At 44.4% G+C, this 16599-nt stretch overlaps 1 protein-coding gene across 3 annotated transcripts in view; it reads right to left on the bottom strand.

Annotated features, from left to right (window-relative positions):
- The window catches only part of Frmd4a (FERM domain containing 4A), a 303426-nt gene that overhangs the window by 121880 nt on the left and 164947 nt on the right, over positions 1–16599 (bottom strand). For all 3 annotated transcript variants that reach the window (XM_027405198.2, XM_027405203.2, XM_027405200.2), the window contains exon 4: positions 7480–7572. In XM_027405198.2, the coding sequence (XP_027260999.1) occupies positions 7480–7572 (93 nt within the window). The remainder of the gene's footprint in view (positions 1–7479; positions 7573–16599) is intronic.

Raw genomic sequence — 16599 nt, 5'->3', positions numbered from 1 at the left:
GATGCCTCTGGCTGTTTTCTCCCTCATACCTACAATAAAAACCTTCCCTTCAACCATACCCTTGGAGTGGTCATGTCATCAGTTTATACAGCAGCCTTACCCCTGAGCCACCTTTCCAGCCCACTAAAGATATATCTTAAAATAAGCTGCCTCCCACATTTAACTTGAGTAAATTGTAATGCTTCTTTCTTAGAAGAAAGGAACAGCATTCGAGGCTGAGGTCAAAGCCAACCAAGATGTCTTTAAGCTCTATGAGCATGCGACACCCACAGTAGCTTCAAGCACTGGCTACTCTGAGTATTTTACCCAGTCTGAAGTGGGGGTGTGTGCTCCATGCTCATTAACTGGATGATTGTGCATCAGGACCTGAAGCTTTGGGGAGTCGCACACCTTCTTTAGCTCACAGAAGCTTCTGAAGGTAACACATTGTCTAGTCAGGTCTCTGCCAGGCCTCTGCCCTTCTGCCTCCCTCTCGCAGCCATCTCTTGGCACTTGGGAATCACCGAATATTTACAGCAAGTGTTAATTAAACGGGCCAGTGGTTTCCTTTTGTAATGAACACAAATGTCACATTTGGAACAGTGACTTTCAGTGGCAAAACGGGGGCGATAATTATGAGAATAATTTGCTGTGGATTTCTACAGCCAAGTACCTCCACTGTTTAGAATTTCGGAGGCTTTAAGTCCTAACTGGGGACCCAGCTGAATTAAGGCAAGTTCTGGTTAGTTGGGCACCTCATTTAAGATCCAAGCCACCATTGTTCTTGTGAGGGACAGGAAGCAGTAACCTTTGTCTCAATCATAGAAAGAGACATCCTCAGGGCCAAAGGATCATCTTCTAGATAATAGCTTCCTGCCTGTCCCTTGTTGTCCTTTTTCTATTGTTCATTTCAGTTTGTTGTTTATGAAGAGATAAATCTTATCTATTTATTCTCTTACAAACACAGTGGCTAAGTGGGGTCATTTAGCTGAATATACAATTCAAGGAACTGCCCTGCAGAAATTATTCCAAGTACAAACCCGGGCCAACAAAATGCATAGACTTCCTTGAGTACACAGCTATATTTTCCTACCATTTTTTTTCCTTAGGCTCAGTTTCAGGCTGCTAGAACTTACCTTATAGCGGTCAACAATGGCTGGGGGAGCTCTTGTTCACATAGTGATTAGTTTGTAATCAGAGGGGAGCAAGCAGAAGAGGGGTCGAACAGGTAGGTAGAGGTAGACAGACTATAAGGAGCACACTACTGATAATGGGGACCATTAGCACTGAGCATCAGAAAGATGTTTAATGGCAACACATAGGGAGGAGGGCCCAGATCAGAAGTAGAGCTTAACTGAGAGCTTGAAGGTCTGGGAGGGGCTTGCGGAGGCCTGAATTCCAGCCAATGGAGTGTGCTTGGTAAGTGAGGAGTAGGAGGAGCAAGGAGAAAGAAAGGCACAGGTGGGAAAGAGGAGGTTCTGTTGGTTGACTCACGGATCTGGCTTGTGGAGGGTGGGGGAGGTCCAGGAGCATCAGTTATAGGGATAACGGGTTGCCATTGAACAGCATGTGTGTTAGGGGCAGAAATCGATGACGTCAACGGGTTCAGGCTGCATTTGGGCGCATATCTGTAGTAGCAGAAAGGACCTGGAAATATCGAGCTCAGGACTGGTGAGATTGGAGCTGTCAGTGAAGTCAGGGTATTGGCAGCCAGGGGTGAGCACGAACACACATGCTGGGAGAGTAGGGAGCGGGTGGGTGGGTGGGTGGGAGACAAGCAAGGCAAGACTTCACAAACACTAACATCAAAGTGTGAGATAGGGGAATAGATGTGGACCGGAACCTCACAGCACCAGCACCAAGACCTGAATAGTCACCAAGGGCATGGTCAACGGCAGCCAGAGCCACAGAGTGCCATGTCAGAGGGGCACCAAAGAGCGAGCATCTGTGGAATCTGCAGGTAGAGTCCCCCGGGGTGTGCTGGAAGAAGGGATGGATGGCTACAAACAGAGAAAGCAGTAAAGGGGGGAGGAGCAAGCAGAGACCCATCTTGCTGAGCTTTTATATGAACCTAAAGAAGAGAGAGAGAGAGAGAGAGAGAGAGAGAGAGAGAGAGAGAGAGAGCAAGGGTGGGTAAAGCCCAGGAGAGTATTTCCTTCAGGTACCGAGGTAACATGTGGCTGTGAAGAGGAGAAAGCCAGGGTGAAGTAGCTGAGAGGTAAAGAGCTCTGAGATGGGGGAAGGGCTGGGACCTAAGAGCTCGAGGCTTCTGTAATACTGAATGATGACTGAGTCACTCTTCTTCTGAGCAATGTATGTATACGTGTGTACATGTGTATATGCATGTGTCTGCATATACACATATATGGATGTGTATACATGTGTATGTGTGTATATGTATTTGTGTGTCTGTGGATATGTATGTGTGTATGTGCGTGTATGCATCTATCTCTCTGTGTGCTTAATTGTGTGTGTTTTTTACATGTATGTTAGCGTTTATGTGTATGCATTGTACATGTGCATGTTTGTGTATGCAATGTATATGCGTACAGTAGAGACTAGAGGAATCTACAAGGTTGAAGCTGATATAAATCAAGTCTGTAGGGAAAGAATTAGGCTAATGGAGTGCACTCATGTTGGCTTTTGTTTTCTCTGACAAATCCTAAGTGACAGCATCTTCTTCCAGTGGAGGACACATTGTCAGAAAAGCACTGGAGTACAAATGAGTTCTTACTTGGAGCTCACCTGGGGGCTTTTCTCTCAGAGAAAACAAATGGCTGGGTTTGTTAGGGTGCTGTGTGGGCAAGCTGAAAAGTGGGAACTCAGATCACAGAATGTGCTAGACTCCTATGGCCAGTACCAATGTGACAGTCACCTGGAGACACTGATGCAAGAGTTGATTCAAATAAGGGCCTGAGTTCATGGAGGATAGAGAAGAAGAAATGGTGTCAAGAGGTTTTGCAATAGGGAATCCAGGAAGAGGAGTAGTGGACAGCTCAGGACTTACAGTCCATGTAAGAGGATGAATAATGGCATCATGGATTCCATGGAACCACAGGAGATTAGGGGAGAAAAGAGGAGGAGTTGGCCAGTTATATATTCTTTGGATCCAATGAGTTCGAAGCATTCAGGTGAGGCTGTCTAGGAGGAAACTAAACATTAGAAACATGCTACTTTCCAGAAAGATCCACTGGATAGGAGCTGGAAAGAAAGGAATATTCTGCTGTCTGGCCTGTATACAGGAATAGCAGAGAAGGATTGACAGGATGACTCAGTGGTTAAGAGTACTTGCTTTTACAGATAACCCAGTTTTGGTTCTCAGTACCAATACCATGTAGCTCACAACTGCCTGTAACTCCAGTTCCAAGGGATCCAAAGCCTTCTTCAGCCTCCAAGGGCACTGCCTAAATGTGGTGTGTATACAGATGACCACACACACTCATGCACACAGTAGAGAAGGGTTGATCCCAAGTGGAATTTGGAGATGAAAATACTTGTGCACATGTGTGCTTACCCACGAGTGTGAGCTCTCCTACAGGCCAGCAGTCACCTCCAAGTATCTTCCTCAATCACTTCCTCTACTGAGTCTCTTACTGAACCTGATACTTGCCATTTCAGCAGAGTCCCCAGGAGCCACCTGTGTCTGCTCCTCTTCCCAGAGCTCAGTCATATGGGGCTTTTACATGGGTGCTGGGGTCTGAGTTCAGGTCTCCAGGCTTGCTCAGCGAGCTGTTCACTACTGAGCTATCCCCACCAGCCTGAGTTATTTTTCTGAGACAGTCTCACACTGCAGCTCATGATGGCCTTCAAAGCAATCCTCCTGCCTTAGCTTCCCCAGTGCTATGATTACAGGAGTGAACCACCAAACTCACACTGGGGATTTTCGTCTCATGACTATTCCCTGAGATTCTTGCTAAGGCCAACTGAAAGTGCCATTGGCAAAAGTGTCATTTCCGGTGCAGGTCAGAAGTGGACACAGTGCAGCCCTTGGCCGGTCTGTCTTCCAGTTCTCTCTACTGCTAGCACCTACTGAATGTTTCCAGCTTCCTTGTCACTGGGTTTAGGAAGAGAAAACAGCCTGGGGGTGACCCGGGAAAGTTGCACATCCTTAGGGACCTCAAAACTTTGCTTTGCTACTGGGGTTTGAGTCTTCAAACCTACAGACAACTAACTGGGGTCTGTTCAGATGCTTGGAAAATGTCCTTGACATACAGCCAAGCCCAGTGAGTTTTCCTCTTTAATAATGCTGACAAAAAGAACCAGAAAAGAAACAGTGCTTAAAGAACTCACCCCAAGTTTAAAGTGTAAATGACTTGGTGTGTATGTACGTTAGAATGTTCATATGTGTGCGGGTGCACATGTATGTGTGTGTGTGGGGGCCAGTGACCACCTTCCAGTGTCATTCCTCAGGAGCTGCCCATCTTGGTTTTTGAAACTGGTCTAGAAATCATCAAGCAGTTGGCTAGCTGGCTGGGGAGCCCAGCGATTCTCCTGTGTCTTCCTCTGTAGTGCTAGGCTTACAGGTACCTGCTACTACGCCCAGCCTTTAGATCCCCAGCCCAACAAGAGTTCTGGGGATCTAACTCAGGTCCTGTAAGCATTACTGATTGAGCCATCTCCTCAACCACACACATGTTTTCCCTTTGAGACAGATCGTACTATGTAACCTCGGCTAGTCTAGAACCTTGTGTAGAACAGGTTGGCCTCCAACCCACAGAGTCTCACTTGCCTCTGCCTTCCCAGTGCTGGGATTAAATGTGTGCACCCTCATGCCCCATCATAAATAATTTTTTTTAGAAATGAAATAATTTCTTGTTTATTTTTTGAACAATAAAAATAATGCTATACTGGGGTAAGTTTACCATTCTAGAGTGGGGGCCAGTTTCATAGCTTACAGTTTAAAGCATATTAAATGGCAGTTTGGAGTCCAGGTTGTACATCAAATACATCTTGAACACGTTAAATCTTATTCTACATTGCTCTGTGATTGTTGCCATGTCAGAGCTGTGAAGCTCTATAAATAACTATGGCTCTCCATATGCCAGTTAGGGTTTTTAATAATGTCGTTACGGTACTTGAAGGACCGACAATTTGGACACATATCTGTGTGGCACTGAATTGCACGTTGGTCAGACTTACAATTAGGTCATCAATGTCTGAAGACCTTTGTACTAGAAGAGTCACTTTGGGGAAATTTCTCTCCAGATTGGAAGCTGCAAACTTGCTGGAATAGTTATTTTAAAATGAATCACAATACACAGATTTCCAGTACATATGCTAGCAATTGTACACAGATTGGGCTGGCGAGATGGCTTGATGAGGAGGGTGTTTGCTATGCCGAACAAATATGACAGCCTGAGATTGATCCTTAGATTCACTTAAAAGTGGAAGGAGAGAAGTGACTCCACAAAGTTGTCCTCTGTCCTCTGACCATATAAGCACTGTGACATACAAGCACCCCACACACACACACACACTGACAATAATGAGATAATAATAATAAACTGTGCAGGCACTGAAATGTCTTCATAACAACTATCAGCACAAACAATAAAATCTCAATTATGGCAAAAAAAAAAAAGCCGTAGCAAAGAGGGAGCACCTAACATGGCCAAGTATATTCCTCCACCTACGATTATAGGTTAATGAACCAACTCTTGCCTAATCTCACCTCCTCCCTCACTGGAATTGTTAGTCTTTGTTTTATAAGGTTATTTCCCATTCATCTGAGACCCCATTAGGAAGAATATGGCATTGAAATCATTCCCATCCGTAATGGAAATAGCTGAGATTAGCTCTGATATCCCTGCAGCTGTTAAGCAAATCAAAAAGGCATTAACTGCAAGTTGAAATTTACTCCACCAGCTGAGGTAAAGACGCACTCCAGCCTGTTAAATGGACCCTTTAGCTCTTTGCTTGAGACTTGCTGAAGGCTGTTCGTGGAGTCAGGGCCATGGTTGTAGACTTGACTGCCCTGACTCCATGAACAGGGGAAATGAGCTGCAAACCATTTGCATCCCACTCCTGATTTCTGTGAGCATGTTTAAGAGGAGCAGGGCCTGTAGACTTCACAAAGTGGACATTTTCATTTGAAAACTGAGGGTGTAGTGTAGTTGTTAGCAAGCTCAAGGTCCTGGGTTCAACCCTCTGTACCAGAAGAAAAAATGAAAGCAATCTTAGCCTTTCCTACCTCTGCAGTACTGTGGATGGTTTTAGAAAGAGTGCTCCCAGTGGCTCCGCTGCTGTATGCTCAGTGTTGCTGTGTCTGGGGGGTGGGGGTGGGGCTCTAGATCCTGGCTTTGCTGCTCTGGCCTCCTATAGTCATTTGCAAACATGTCCTGGGGTCTTTAGAAGACAGGGCAAATGTTATCCTTAAAATCTCTTTATCAGGGGCAGGGGAGACGGCTCAGACTATTAAGAGCACTGGTTAAGCTTAATGACTAAAGTTTGGTCCCTGGAAACTACATAAAGGAGGAAGAAGCAAATCAGTTCCAAAAAGTTGTCCTCTAACTTCCGCATGCATGCAGTGACATGTGTATGTCCGCACAAACACATCAAGAACACACATACAACAATAACAAGGTTTAAAAAAAAAGTGTCACACGGGGCTGGGGAGCTGACTCAGTCAGGAAAGTGCTTGCTTTGCAAGCACGAAGACCTAAGTTTGAACTCCAGAAATCATATTATAAAAAAATTCAGGCATGGTGGCACATTTTTGTAATTCAACACTGGGAGGCAGAGACAGGTGGCTCCCTGGGGCTTGCTGGCTAGTCAGCCTGGCCTACTTTGCAAATCCCAGCCCACTGAGAGACTGTATCTTAAGTAAAAGGTGAACAGTGCCCAAGGGATGATGCATGAGGTTGTTTTCTGGGTTCAACATGCACATGCACACATGTAAACACACACACACACACACACACACACACACACACACACACACACACACACACGTATGCTGGGCATTTGAACTCTGGTCCTCATGCTTGAGCTGCAAGTGCTTCATCCACTGAGCTATCTCCTCAGCCCTCTGACATCTTTTGGTCCTTTATCCTTCCTTGGCATTTCAATCATCTCTATTCGAGATAAATCTATATAGTTCAAGGGACTGCAGTGACACTTAGGACAGAAGCAATGGCCACAGAGGCTTCTTATGGAGCTTCAAGTGGCACTAAAACAAATCGCAGGACTTGTGACACTGTATAAGACTCAGTTTACTGTGAGATATATGACTCTCTCCCTCCACTCCCCCGAAAATAAAATTTTTCTTCTTTTCACACATGTATTCTCACACAAGCATGCAAGCCTGTGACCAGTGCACACACTGATGGGTCCAGAACAGTCACACCTGAGTGTCCATTTTCTTGGAATGCAGTTGTGCCTTTATCCCTACCTGCAGACCAAGAGATACTTGATCTCCCTTTTCCTTTGAGTCTCTCCATCCTTCCAGACATTTCTGATAAAGAACAGAGAAGCCAAAGCAGGGATTCCAAGAGGACCTACCTGACACAGAAGTACAGAACCACCGGCCCAGACTTTTTGGGGAAGTCGTGCTCCAGTACTCTTCGATCTAGTTGAAGCCAGTTCAAGTGTCCCCTGGAGAAAGGAGAGGCAGTTGGTTAGGTTGTTGGACTGTACAGGTGTTTGGAGTTGAGGGTCTCCACGGAGCAGAACCCACTGGGTTGTAGGCATGCAGGGGATCTTGACGCCTTTCTGGTACATTGAAATTGGAGGAACACTGGGGAATTATCTGGGGAAAAGAGCTCCTGAGAGAACTGTTGTATGGCCAGGACAGGACATGATCATGAAGCCATGAAGAGAGCACTGTCTGCTTCCTATAACCACAGCTCTCTCTCGGCCTCAGTTCCCTTTCTACTGCTCCGGGGTACGTGCTTTTCCTATAGGACTCAGAACACACTTCAATAGCGTGCTAACAATCCTCACATTATCCTGCTGGAAGCAATTGGGATGTCACAAGAACCACACTTTCTTAAACGTAAACCTACATAGGATCAAGCCACTATTCTCTTTCTAGGCATTCACCTTTCCTCCCCACAAAAGGAGGCATTTGTCTACACAAGGTCTCTTCTTACACACGAGTTCACAGACACTGTATTTGAAAAGACACTAGAATGGCCCACAGTTAAAACAATCCCAGGATTTACCAGCAGAAAAATGAGTGAATGAATGGACAGCATAGTCCCAAAATGGAATACTATACAGCAATGAAGAGAAAGTGCTACTGCTGTAGGCAGTAATATGGATGAACCTAAAAATAATGAAGTTGAATGAAAGAAATTTTAAATGAAAGGTTTTAAGAAGTATATGAATGGAATGATCCCATTTATGTAAAACTCTGGAAAACACAAACCAGTCTTCTGCTCCTGAAAACAGACTGTGGAGGCGGGGTGGGGAGTGGTGGTGGTGGTGGTGGTGGTGGTAAGGGATGTTGCAGGAAATGGATCCATGAGGATATGTTTCAGGAGTGGTGGCTATGTTGTTGGCTGAATATTGGCTTGATTAAAAAAAAATACGAGGGTCTCACTTAGGCTGGCCTCACACTCACTACATAGTTCAATATGACCTAGAATTCCTGATCCTCCTGCCTCCACCTCCCAAATGCTGGGATTACAGGCACATTCCACAATGCCATGCTTTCGTTTGATATTTATCTAGCAATGAACTTACTAGAAATGAATATATGGAAATGACTAGAAGCAAAGAGATCAAGAAGTTGGGAATAGTCCTAAACCCTGATTCTGCTTCTGAGGGAAAATGACATCTCTCTGTCTACTTTAGCTAGCCTTCAACCATTAGACCTGATGGTGAGCCAGCCTCAGGGGTCCTGCTGTTTCTGCCCCCACTGTGCTGGGATTCCACCATGCCTGCTGTTGAACTTCATAGGCTGACCCATTCCCAGAACCTGAAGTTGTTATAGATGTGGCTGGGTAGGGGGTGAGGCTGGGGACTGGGGGCTCTTCAAGTGGGAGAATGTGTTGTGGCCATTTAGCCATTTAATATCTTGGATTCCTAAATAAACAAGTTTCCACAGATGGTTCAGGAATATTGACTTATCTAGAAATCCCTATGTACCAGAGAAAGAGTCAAGCAGGGTGTGTACCAGGGAAATTACATTGCAACAAAGGGCTGACGATTCCAGTGGAATGTGGCTTTACTTTTTTATTAATACAAAATTGTTTGCTCCAATATGCTGTTGTAAGGCTCTTCTAAAATTTCTCTTTTTGCATATGTATGCATGAGTGTGTACTGTAGGGGTACACACATGTGTGGTACAGATGCATGTTTGTGTGTGGATATGGGTGTGTAGGCCTGTAGGTTGATATCAGGTGTCTTCCTTGAATCCTCGTCCCTTTTATATTACAACAGGGTCTCTCACTTGAACCAAGATCTCTGTAGTTTGCCTAGTTTAGCTAGTCAACTTGCTTCAAGGATCCTGTCTCCATCTCTGGAGACCTGGGATTATCAGTGGGCCTTGATGACTGCCCAGCATTTACATGCATTCTGGGGATGTGAACTCTGGCCTTCGTGTTTGCATTCCCATGAGCCACCTCTCCAGCCTCTTAGATTTGGTTTATAACATCTCCTATATTGTATGTTGCTAACTATTTCCTAATACAAGTGACAGACTGACAGGAGCCAAAGGCCAGTTATTTCTGCATTTCTCCCATTGCTAACAGTAGATGTCAAACAATTTTGTTGCTGTTGGTAAGAAAACAAATGCAGGGCTGGAGAGATGGCTCAGAGGTGAAGAACACTGTCTAGTCTTCTGGAGTTCCTGAGTTCAATTGCCAGCAACCAAATGTGGCTCACAACCATCTATAATGAAATCTGGTGCCCTCTTGTGGCTTGGGGGTATAATACAGGCAGAACACTATATATGCATAATACATAAATAAATCTTTAAAAAGAAGAAAAATGCATCAATTTTACAATATGCCCCAGAGATCCATATTCTCTCTGTTCCCATGAATGTATATGAGTTCACATGTGTGTAGGTACACATTCATGTGTGTGCATGTGCATGCCCAAAGTTGATGTTGGATGTCTTCCTTCAAGGCCTTCCACTTTATTGAGACAGGATTGCTAGCTGAACTCAGAGCTGGCTGATTCCAGCTAGTCTAGTTAGCCACCTTGCCCACAGTTCCCCTGTCTCTGCCTCTCAAGAGCTGGGCATAAAGAAAGTCTCCTTGCTTGCCCAGTTTTTACTTGTGTTCTGGGATTTCAATTTTGGTCCTCATGCTTGTGGAGTAAGTACTTTATCCACTGAGCCATCTCCCCAGCCCTGAAATCCATTTTCTTAGAGATTCAATGACTGTCACCAAGTACAGCCAATGCTCCTGTCCCAGGTATGAGGAATTCATCTGCTCACCTAGTCTAAGTCCCAGGCTCTTCAGTATCATTTGCACTGCAGTGGGCAGGAGGGCATGGATGACTGATGTGCCTAGCCCCTTCCAGAATGGTACCATTCTTTTTTATTTATCTTAACTACACATATATAAAGTCATGCTCCAATACTTCTCTGGTCACTTGACATAAGGTGCTGTTGTTTGCTGTGATGTGTGACAGTGGTGGGCTCATCTCAGAGGCTGTCATGAGCACTAAATGTCAAGTTCTCAGAAGCAACTATGACAGCCCAGGCACGGTAGGCTGGAGCCACTGACTTTTGCTGTCCTGCCATCTAGGAGAACATTATGTTCTCAGAGCTGCTGCTTCTTGTTCCCAAGATAAGAAATTGCTTTTGAACTTTGTTTTTAAATGGTAGATATACTTGCGACTTCTGCTAGATTCTTTGTGGATGCCTCAGCCAATGCCGTATGCAGACTAGGGCACACTTTATGGCCCAGCATACCTGGCAATGGGTCACAGGTGTGCTGATAAGAAGACATTCATTATTGAGCTAAATCTGACTCCTGGAACTGTACCAATCAAGGAAGCATTTAAAATAATTGTGACCCAGGTACTAGGACATGACTTAGTAGTTAAATTGCTTGTCACACAAACATAAGGGCCAAGTTTGATCCATACACCCACATAAGAAGGCAGGTGTGATGGGGTGCTCTTGTTACCCAGCTTTGGGGAGGCCCATATAGCAGGGTCCCTGAGGATTTCTGGATATCCACTTTTGCCTAATTGGTGAGCTCTAGGCCAATGACACTTGCCTCAAAGCAGATAGACAACATTTCTGAGATTACCTCCTGGCTTACACAGACACACATATGCACACACACACACAAGTATATGTGTGCATTCGTATATCATATACTGACTAGGACTGTGGCCTCATGGTGCCTGTGACCCATCTAAAACTTAAGCAAAACTTTTCTGTGCAAACATTTGTGGAAGAGAAGGAATGTAAGTCCTTAACAAATTTCCAAGGGGTCTGTGATGAAATGATAGGGTGAGGGCCCCTCATTTTCTTAATGGGCATGTGAAAGTGCATTCTAACTGTACTTGCACAATAGTGGCTAACCCACTTTCCCCCTCAAATGTCTAAACACTTCTTAAAAGCTTTTCTTTTCTTTAAGACATGAGAATTCAATTATACCATCTGATGAGCATTTCACAAGATTGGGGATAGGAGACAAGAGACAGGAACTTAGTTGCCGTGACAATCATTACTTTAACTTGAGGTACGTTTGACTGCTCATTTTGGCTGATGTTATTTCGTGTTTGGCTTTTGAGAGAGGATGCTTTGTCTTCTCTCACTCATGACTTAAAAATATTAAAATTTGGGAATTAAAATAGTAATGCAAGTATTTTAAAAATAAAAGGTAACCCTTCCACAATGTCTCCTCAGATATGTCAGTTGGTATTGGGCCCTGACAGTCTAAGATCAAGTGGAACTGGTCATTGTTGGATCTGGGTCAAGGGGACAGGAAGAAATTGGCTCCGACATTCGAGGTCTTAAAACCGGACTGAACTTGGCTGTACATTGGGACAAACTGGGGATCTTTAAAGAAAGATCAACAACAACATAGCAAAACCAACTGGATTTAAAGTATCTTGAGTCCTTCCAATATATCACCAATGTGGAAAAGAACCCTGGCTCCAGACATGTGTCAACAGGCATTCTAAGGGGCTAAGTGGTTGAGAGCATGTGTTGCTCTTTCAAAGGCCCGGGTTTGGTTTTCAGCACCCACAAGGTGTTTCGTAATTATCTGTAACTCCAGTTCTTCTAGGGGATCTGATGCTCTCTTCTGACTTCTGTGGCAACTGCATGAATGTGGCAAACATATGCAAATGCAGGCAAACATTCATAAACACAAAAATTTTAAAAATACATCTAATTTTTTTTTTCGAGACAGGGTTTCTCTGTGGCTTTGGAGGCTTTCCTGGAACTAGCTCTTGTAGACCAGGCTGGTCTCGAACTCACAGAGATCCACCTGCCTCTGCCTCCCGAGTGCTGGGATTAAAGGCGTGCGCTACCAATGCCCAGCTATAAAAATACATCTAATTTTTAAAGCATGATTTAAAGATCAAATTCCTCCATTGCTTCAGAATGTCTCAAAGCTGTCCAAACTGCCCTCACTTGCCTAGGTCATCATGACTGGGAACACTGCAAGAGGAATACCACAGAGTTAGTGCAAATCAAAAGATACTGAGTGCAACTGAATTCTAGAGCAGGAAAAACGTTCACGGGCAACCTGGTGATATTTGAGGAGAGCCTATGGCTTAGTTCATCTAGCAGTGGGTGTTACATCATAGTTTTTCTGTGTACCACAGGGTTTGTAAGATACTGATATGGGGGAAAGCAAAGGGAGTCTATGCTATCTTCCTAACTCTTCTACAATTATTTCCAAACAAAAAGCTTCAAAAGCCAGGCGGTGGTGGCGCACGCCTTTAATCCCAGCACTGGGGAGGCAGAGGCAGGCAGATCTATGTGAGTTCGAGAGCCTCCAAAACCAAAGAGAAACCCTGTCTCAACCCCCCCCCCAAAGCTTCAAAATAAAATAACGAGAAAAGAAAAGCTCATATCAATGCTGCAAAAACAGGTTGCCAACAGCATTCAGTATTCTTGGGTGTAAAGTTTTACACTGTTGTCTCTGATACTTTATCAATAAATACCAATTATGGGGGACAGAAGGCTAGGGAAACTTCCAATTTCCTGTCGGCATTTACTTTTTTATTATTAAGTAATTAATTAACATGTATTTATTTTCCTCATGGTTCCATCTGGACCCCACAAAATGTCATCACCAGAATTAACACTGAAGGATGACAGACAATCTCTAACCTAAGAACCATACAGTCTAGCAGACACTCCTGTTACTTCAGGGAGGCCAATGCTGTCCCTTGAACTTGTGCTTGAGTGTGTGATCTGCTCTGGGTTGGTGATTCCTGTGTCAAGAATCACTAATGTAGCTTTTCCCCTGCCTCTCCATGCCAAGTGACACCTAACAGAGTGACTTCCAGCTTGTAGCCACTTTGCAGGTCTGAATCTTGTTTTATTTGAATTGGGTAATAGGCAGATTCATGTATTTTACCACAAACTGCCACAGACCAATGACAACACTACTGTTGCTGTGAGTGTGTGTATGTGTGTGTGTGTGTGTGTGTGTGTAAAAGAGTACAGTATGTGCACACTCACATATATACAAACACCTTGGGGGTACATATGTCCAATTTGAACAGTTATTAAAATGTTTCATGTTGAGATGAGGCTGTAGCTCTGCTGTTATTGTACTTGTCCAGCATGCACAAGGTCCTGCATTTGATTTCCAGTACACAACACACACACACACACACACACACACTTCATGTTAGAGTTACTTGGCATGCAGATGCTCTTGGACATAGGAATCACCAGCCCCTCCAAGCACAAATCCAAAAGGCAACCTTTGTTCTTCCCTTTCTTTTTCTTTTTTTAAAGATTATTTATTTATTTATTTATTATGTATACAACATTCTGCTTCCATGTATATCTGCACACCAGAAGAGGGCACCAGATCTCATGATGGATGGTTGTGAGCCACCATGTGGTTGCTGGGAATTGAACTCAGGACTTAAGAGCAGTCAGTGCTCTTAAGCTCTGAGCCATCTCTCCAGCCTGGTCTTCCCTTTCGTAAAAGGAAAAGAAGTGTTATAATTACCAAAGAGGCCCAGAGATGTATGGAGGTCCAGGTATTATCAGGCCATGAAGGACTGTTCTCTAAGTCTCCCTCGTCCTTGTTTAGTTGGTCAGTTTCCTTTGCTAGCCACTCAGAGGCTTGACTTTCTCTGGGATTGACACTTGCCCTTTCTCCCATAGTGCACCAGGAACACCTGCCAGTTTTCATTCAGGAACCAACAGGTGGCCCAACTATATTTCATGGTCCTTGCTGGTGGCTTGCCACTGGCACTGTGGCTGGAGACACCCTCCCACTCAGATCTGGGAGGAAATGTTGGTAGTTCTGTGCATTCTCAAGACCAGCCAGAGGGTGCCTGGGACATCTGCTTTGGGGAGTGTGAAGCTTCTCTTGAGAGTGACCTCTACACACATCATCTATGGACGAGTGGACACACACCCATAGGCTATCAGACCAGCAGAAAATCAGGAGAGCTCAGCTCCCAACTTCATAGGTCTATAGACTCAAGGGCGTGCACATCCCGCCTTTGATGTGTGGCTTCTGTGTCCTCCTCTGCCCTCGGGGGAAGACTGACTTTCTACCTTTTCATCTTTCCAGTAACTGCTCTTGACTAGGGCTATCAGGGCTGTGGTCTGTAATCCTCACTCAGCACACAGACTTCTTCCTCTCTGGCCTAAGATAACATGCTCATTCTTTGACTCTTGTTGACGCTGAAGGCAAGTCTAATTGGGACCATCCAGAGTTCACGGACTCTTTAAATTGAGTAAACTTACTTGGGAAATGAGAACAATGAGGCTATGATTAATTGAGGCTTACGGTTTCCTTCCAATCAGTGGGGACAGCATGGGGAGTAATTAGGGGGCTTGCTTATGGGGATTCTCAGCAGAGAGGATAGAGGATGTCTGTGTTTGTGAAAGTCGGTTTGTCTAAATGGGTAGTTGTTTGAAAGGTTTCTTCTTTATTATCTGCCAGATAGATGCTTTCCTGCCTGCACCTCTCCTGACCTGCAGGTGGAGGTCCTTGGAGACCAGGGAAGGCCGGCCTGCCTGCCTTGCCCCTCAGTGCCCTGTGGACTCCAGCCCCAGACAGAGCTGATCTTGCTCCATTTGTGAGGAAAAGGATGCTTTGCACTTCCCATTGCTTCTGCACATCCACTGCTCCAAATAGCGCTTGTATGTGGGGTACATGTGTGTGTGCACGTGTGAGATCAGAGGATAACCTTGGATTTGTCAGTTACTGTTCACCTTTTCATTTCTTTTGGAAAATGTTATTGATTTGTTACTTTTATGTGTGTACATGTGTCGGTGTCTGCATAGGTCAGAACATTGTAAGCTGGAGTTAGAGGTGGTTGTCAGCCACCTCTGTGGGTACCGGGAACCAAGCTTAGGTCCTTTGTAAGAACAGCAAGTACTCTTGACTGCTGAGCTATTCTCCAGTCTCCCACCATATTTCTTGAGACAATATCTCTCACTGCAGAGTAGGGTAGAACAGTGTGCCTAAGAGGTCAATTTGTCTCTGAAGAGATGATATGAATATATATTTTATGTGCTTGAATATACAGCTAAAAAAATCAAATTGTTACTTTATTTTATGATAGTCTAGTAGAAGTCTTTGCCTAAAAATTATAGAATTGTGCAGAAGTAAAATGAGTCAAAATTATATTTAGGTATGCCAGTTTCTGCTAACTTGTTTGTATTCTTTATCCTAGGAAGGCAAATATCTGCTAGGATACCTCATGGTGTAATTGGCACAGCTATCTGGTTAAAGGTTATACTGTAGCTCCTGTTTGCTACGAAAGGATGTTAGTTGTTAGTTTTGTTTGTTTGTTTTGCTTTTGAGACAGGGTCTTTTTAGGTAGCAATGGCTGTCCTGGAACTCACACAGGATCTGCCTGCCACTGCCTCCTGAGTGCTGGGATTAAAGGCATGCAGCACTATACCTAGCAAGAAAGGATATTTTTTTAATTGCCATTTCAGATGTTTGTGTGCTTTTATTTTATTGCTAGCTGCAAAATGCCTATCTGTAAAATGCTCACATCTGCAGTTTCTATTGGTGTAAGCATGCCTAACTGTGACAGAAATTCCTTTTGAAGGGTATGAGACTCCAAGACTGTTCTCAAATGGCTACACTGTTCTCTGACCTATAAAAGCTGTAAGAAATTGTGGAGGACTGCTAGGCCTTTCCAAAGCATTAGCCTGGGTCCTTGCCTCCTCCTAAACAAAAACGAGTTCACCTGTCTCTCTGAGTGCATGACTGATCCTTTGCTGAGAGTATCCATAACATCTCTGTCTTTCCCATGCTGGGATTACAAATGTGGTTCACCAAACCAAGCTTTTATTTTTTAACCTGAGTTCTAGGGATTGAAGTTAGGTCCTCATGTCTGTGTGTGGGCACCTTGTCAACTCACGGATCCCCAAGGCCTACCACAGCCATATACACAGATGCATATGGTCTCTTTCCCACTGACCGACACAGAAGGTGCCTATTCTTGTTTGGAACCCATCCTACCTCTATGGTCCTACCTCACTCCTGGGGT

Source organism: Cricetulus griseus, chromosome 3, assembly GCF_003668045.3.
Source record: "Cricetulus griseus strain 17A/GY chromosome 3, alternate assembly CriGri-PICRH-1.0, whole genome shotgun sequence".
In the NCBI taxonomy this organism is placed as follows: domain Eukaryota; kingdom Metazoa; phylum Chordata; class Mammalia; order Rodentia; family Cricetidae; genus Cricetulus; species Cricetulus griseus.
Note: the sequence above shows the minus strand (reverse complement) of the source record. Positions and strands in the feature narration are given on the sequence as shown.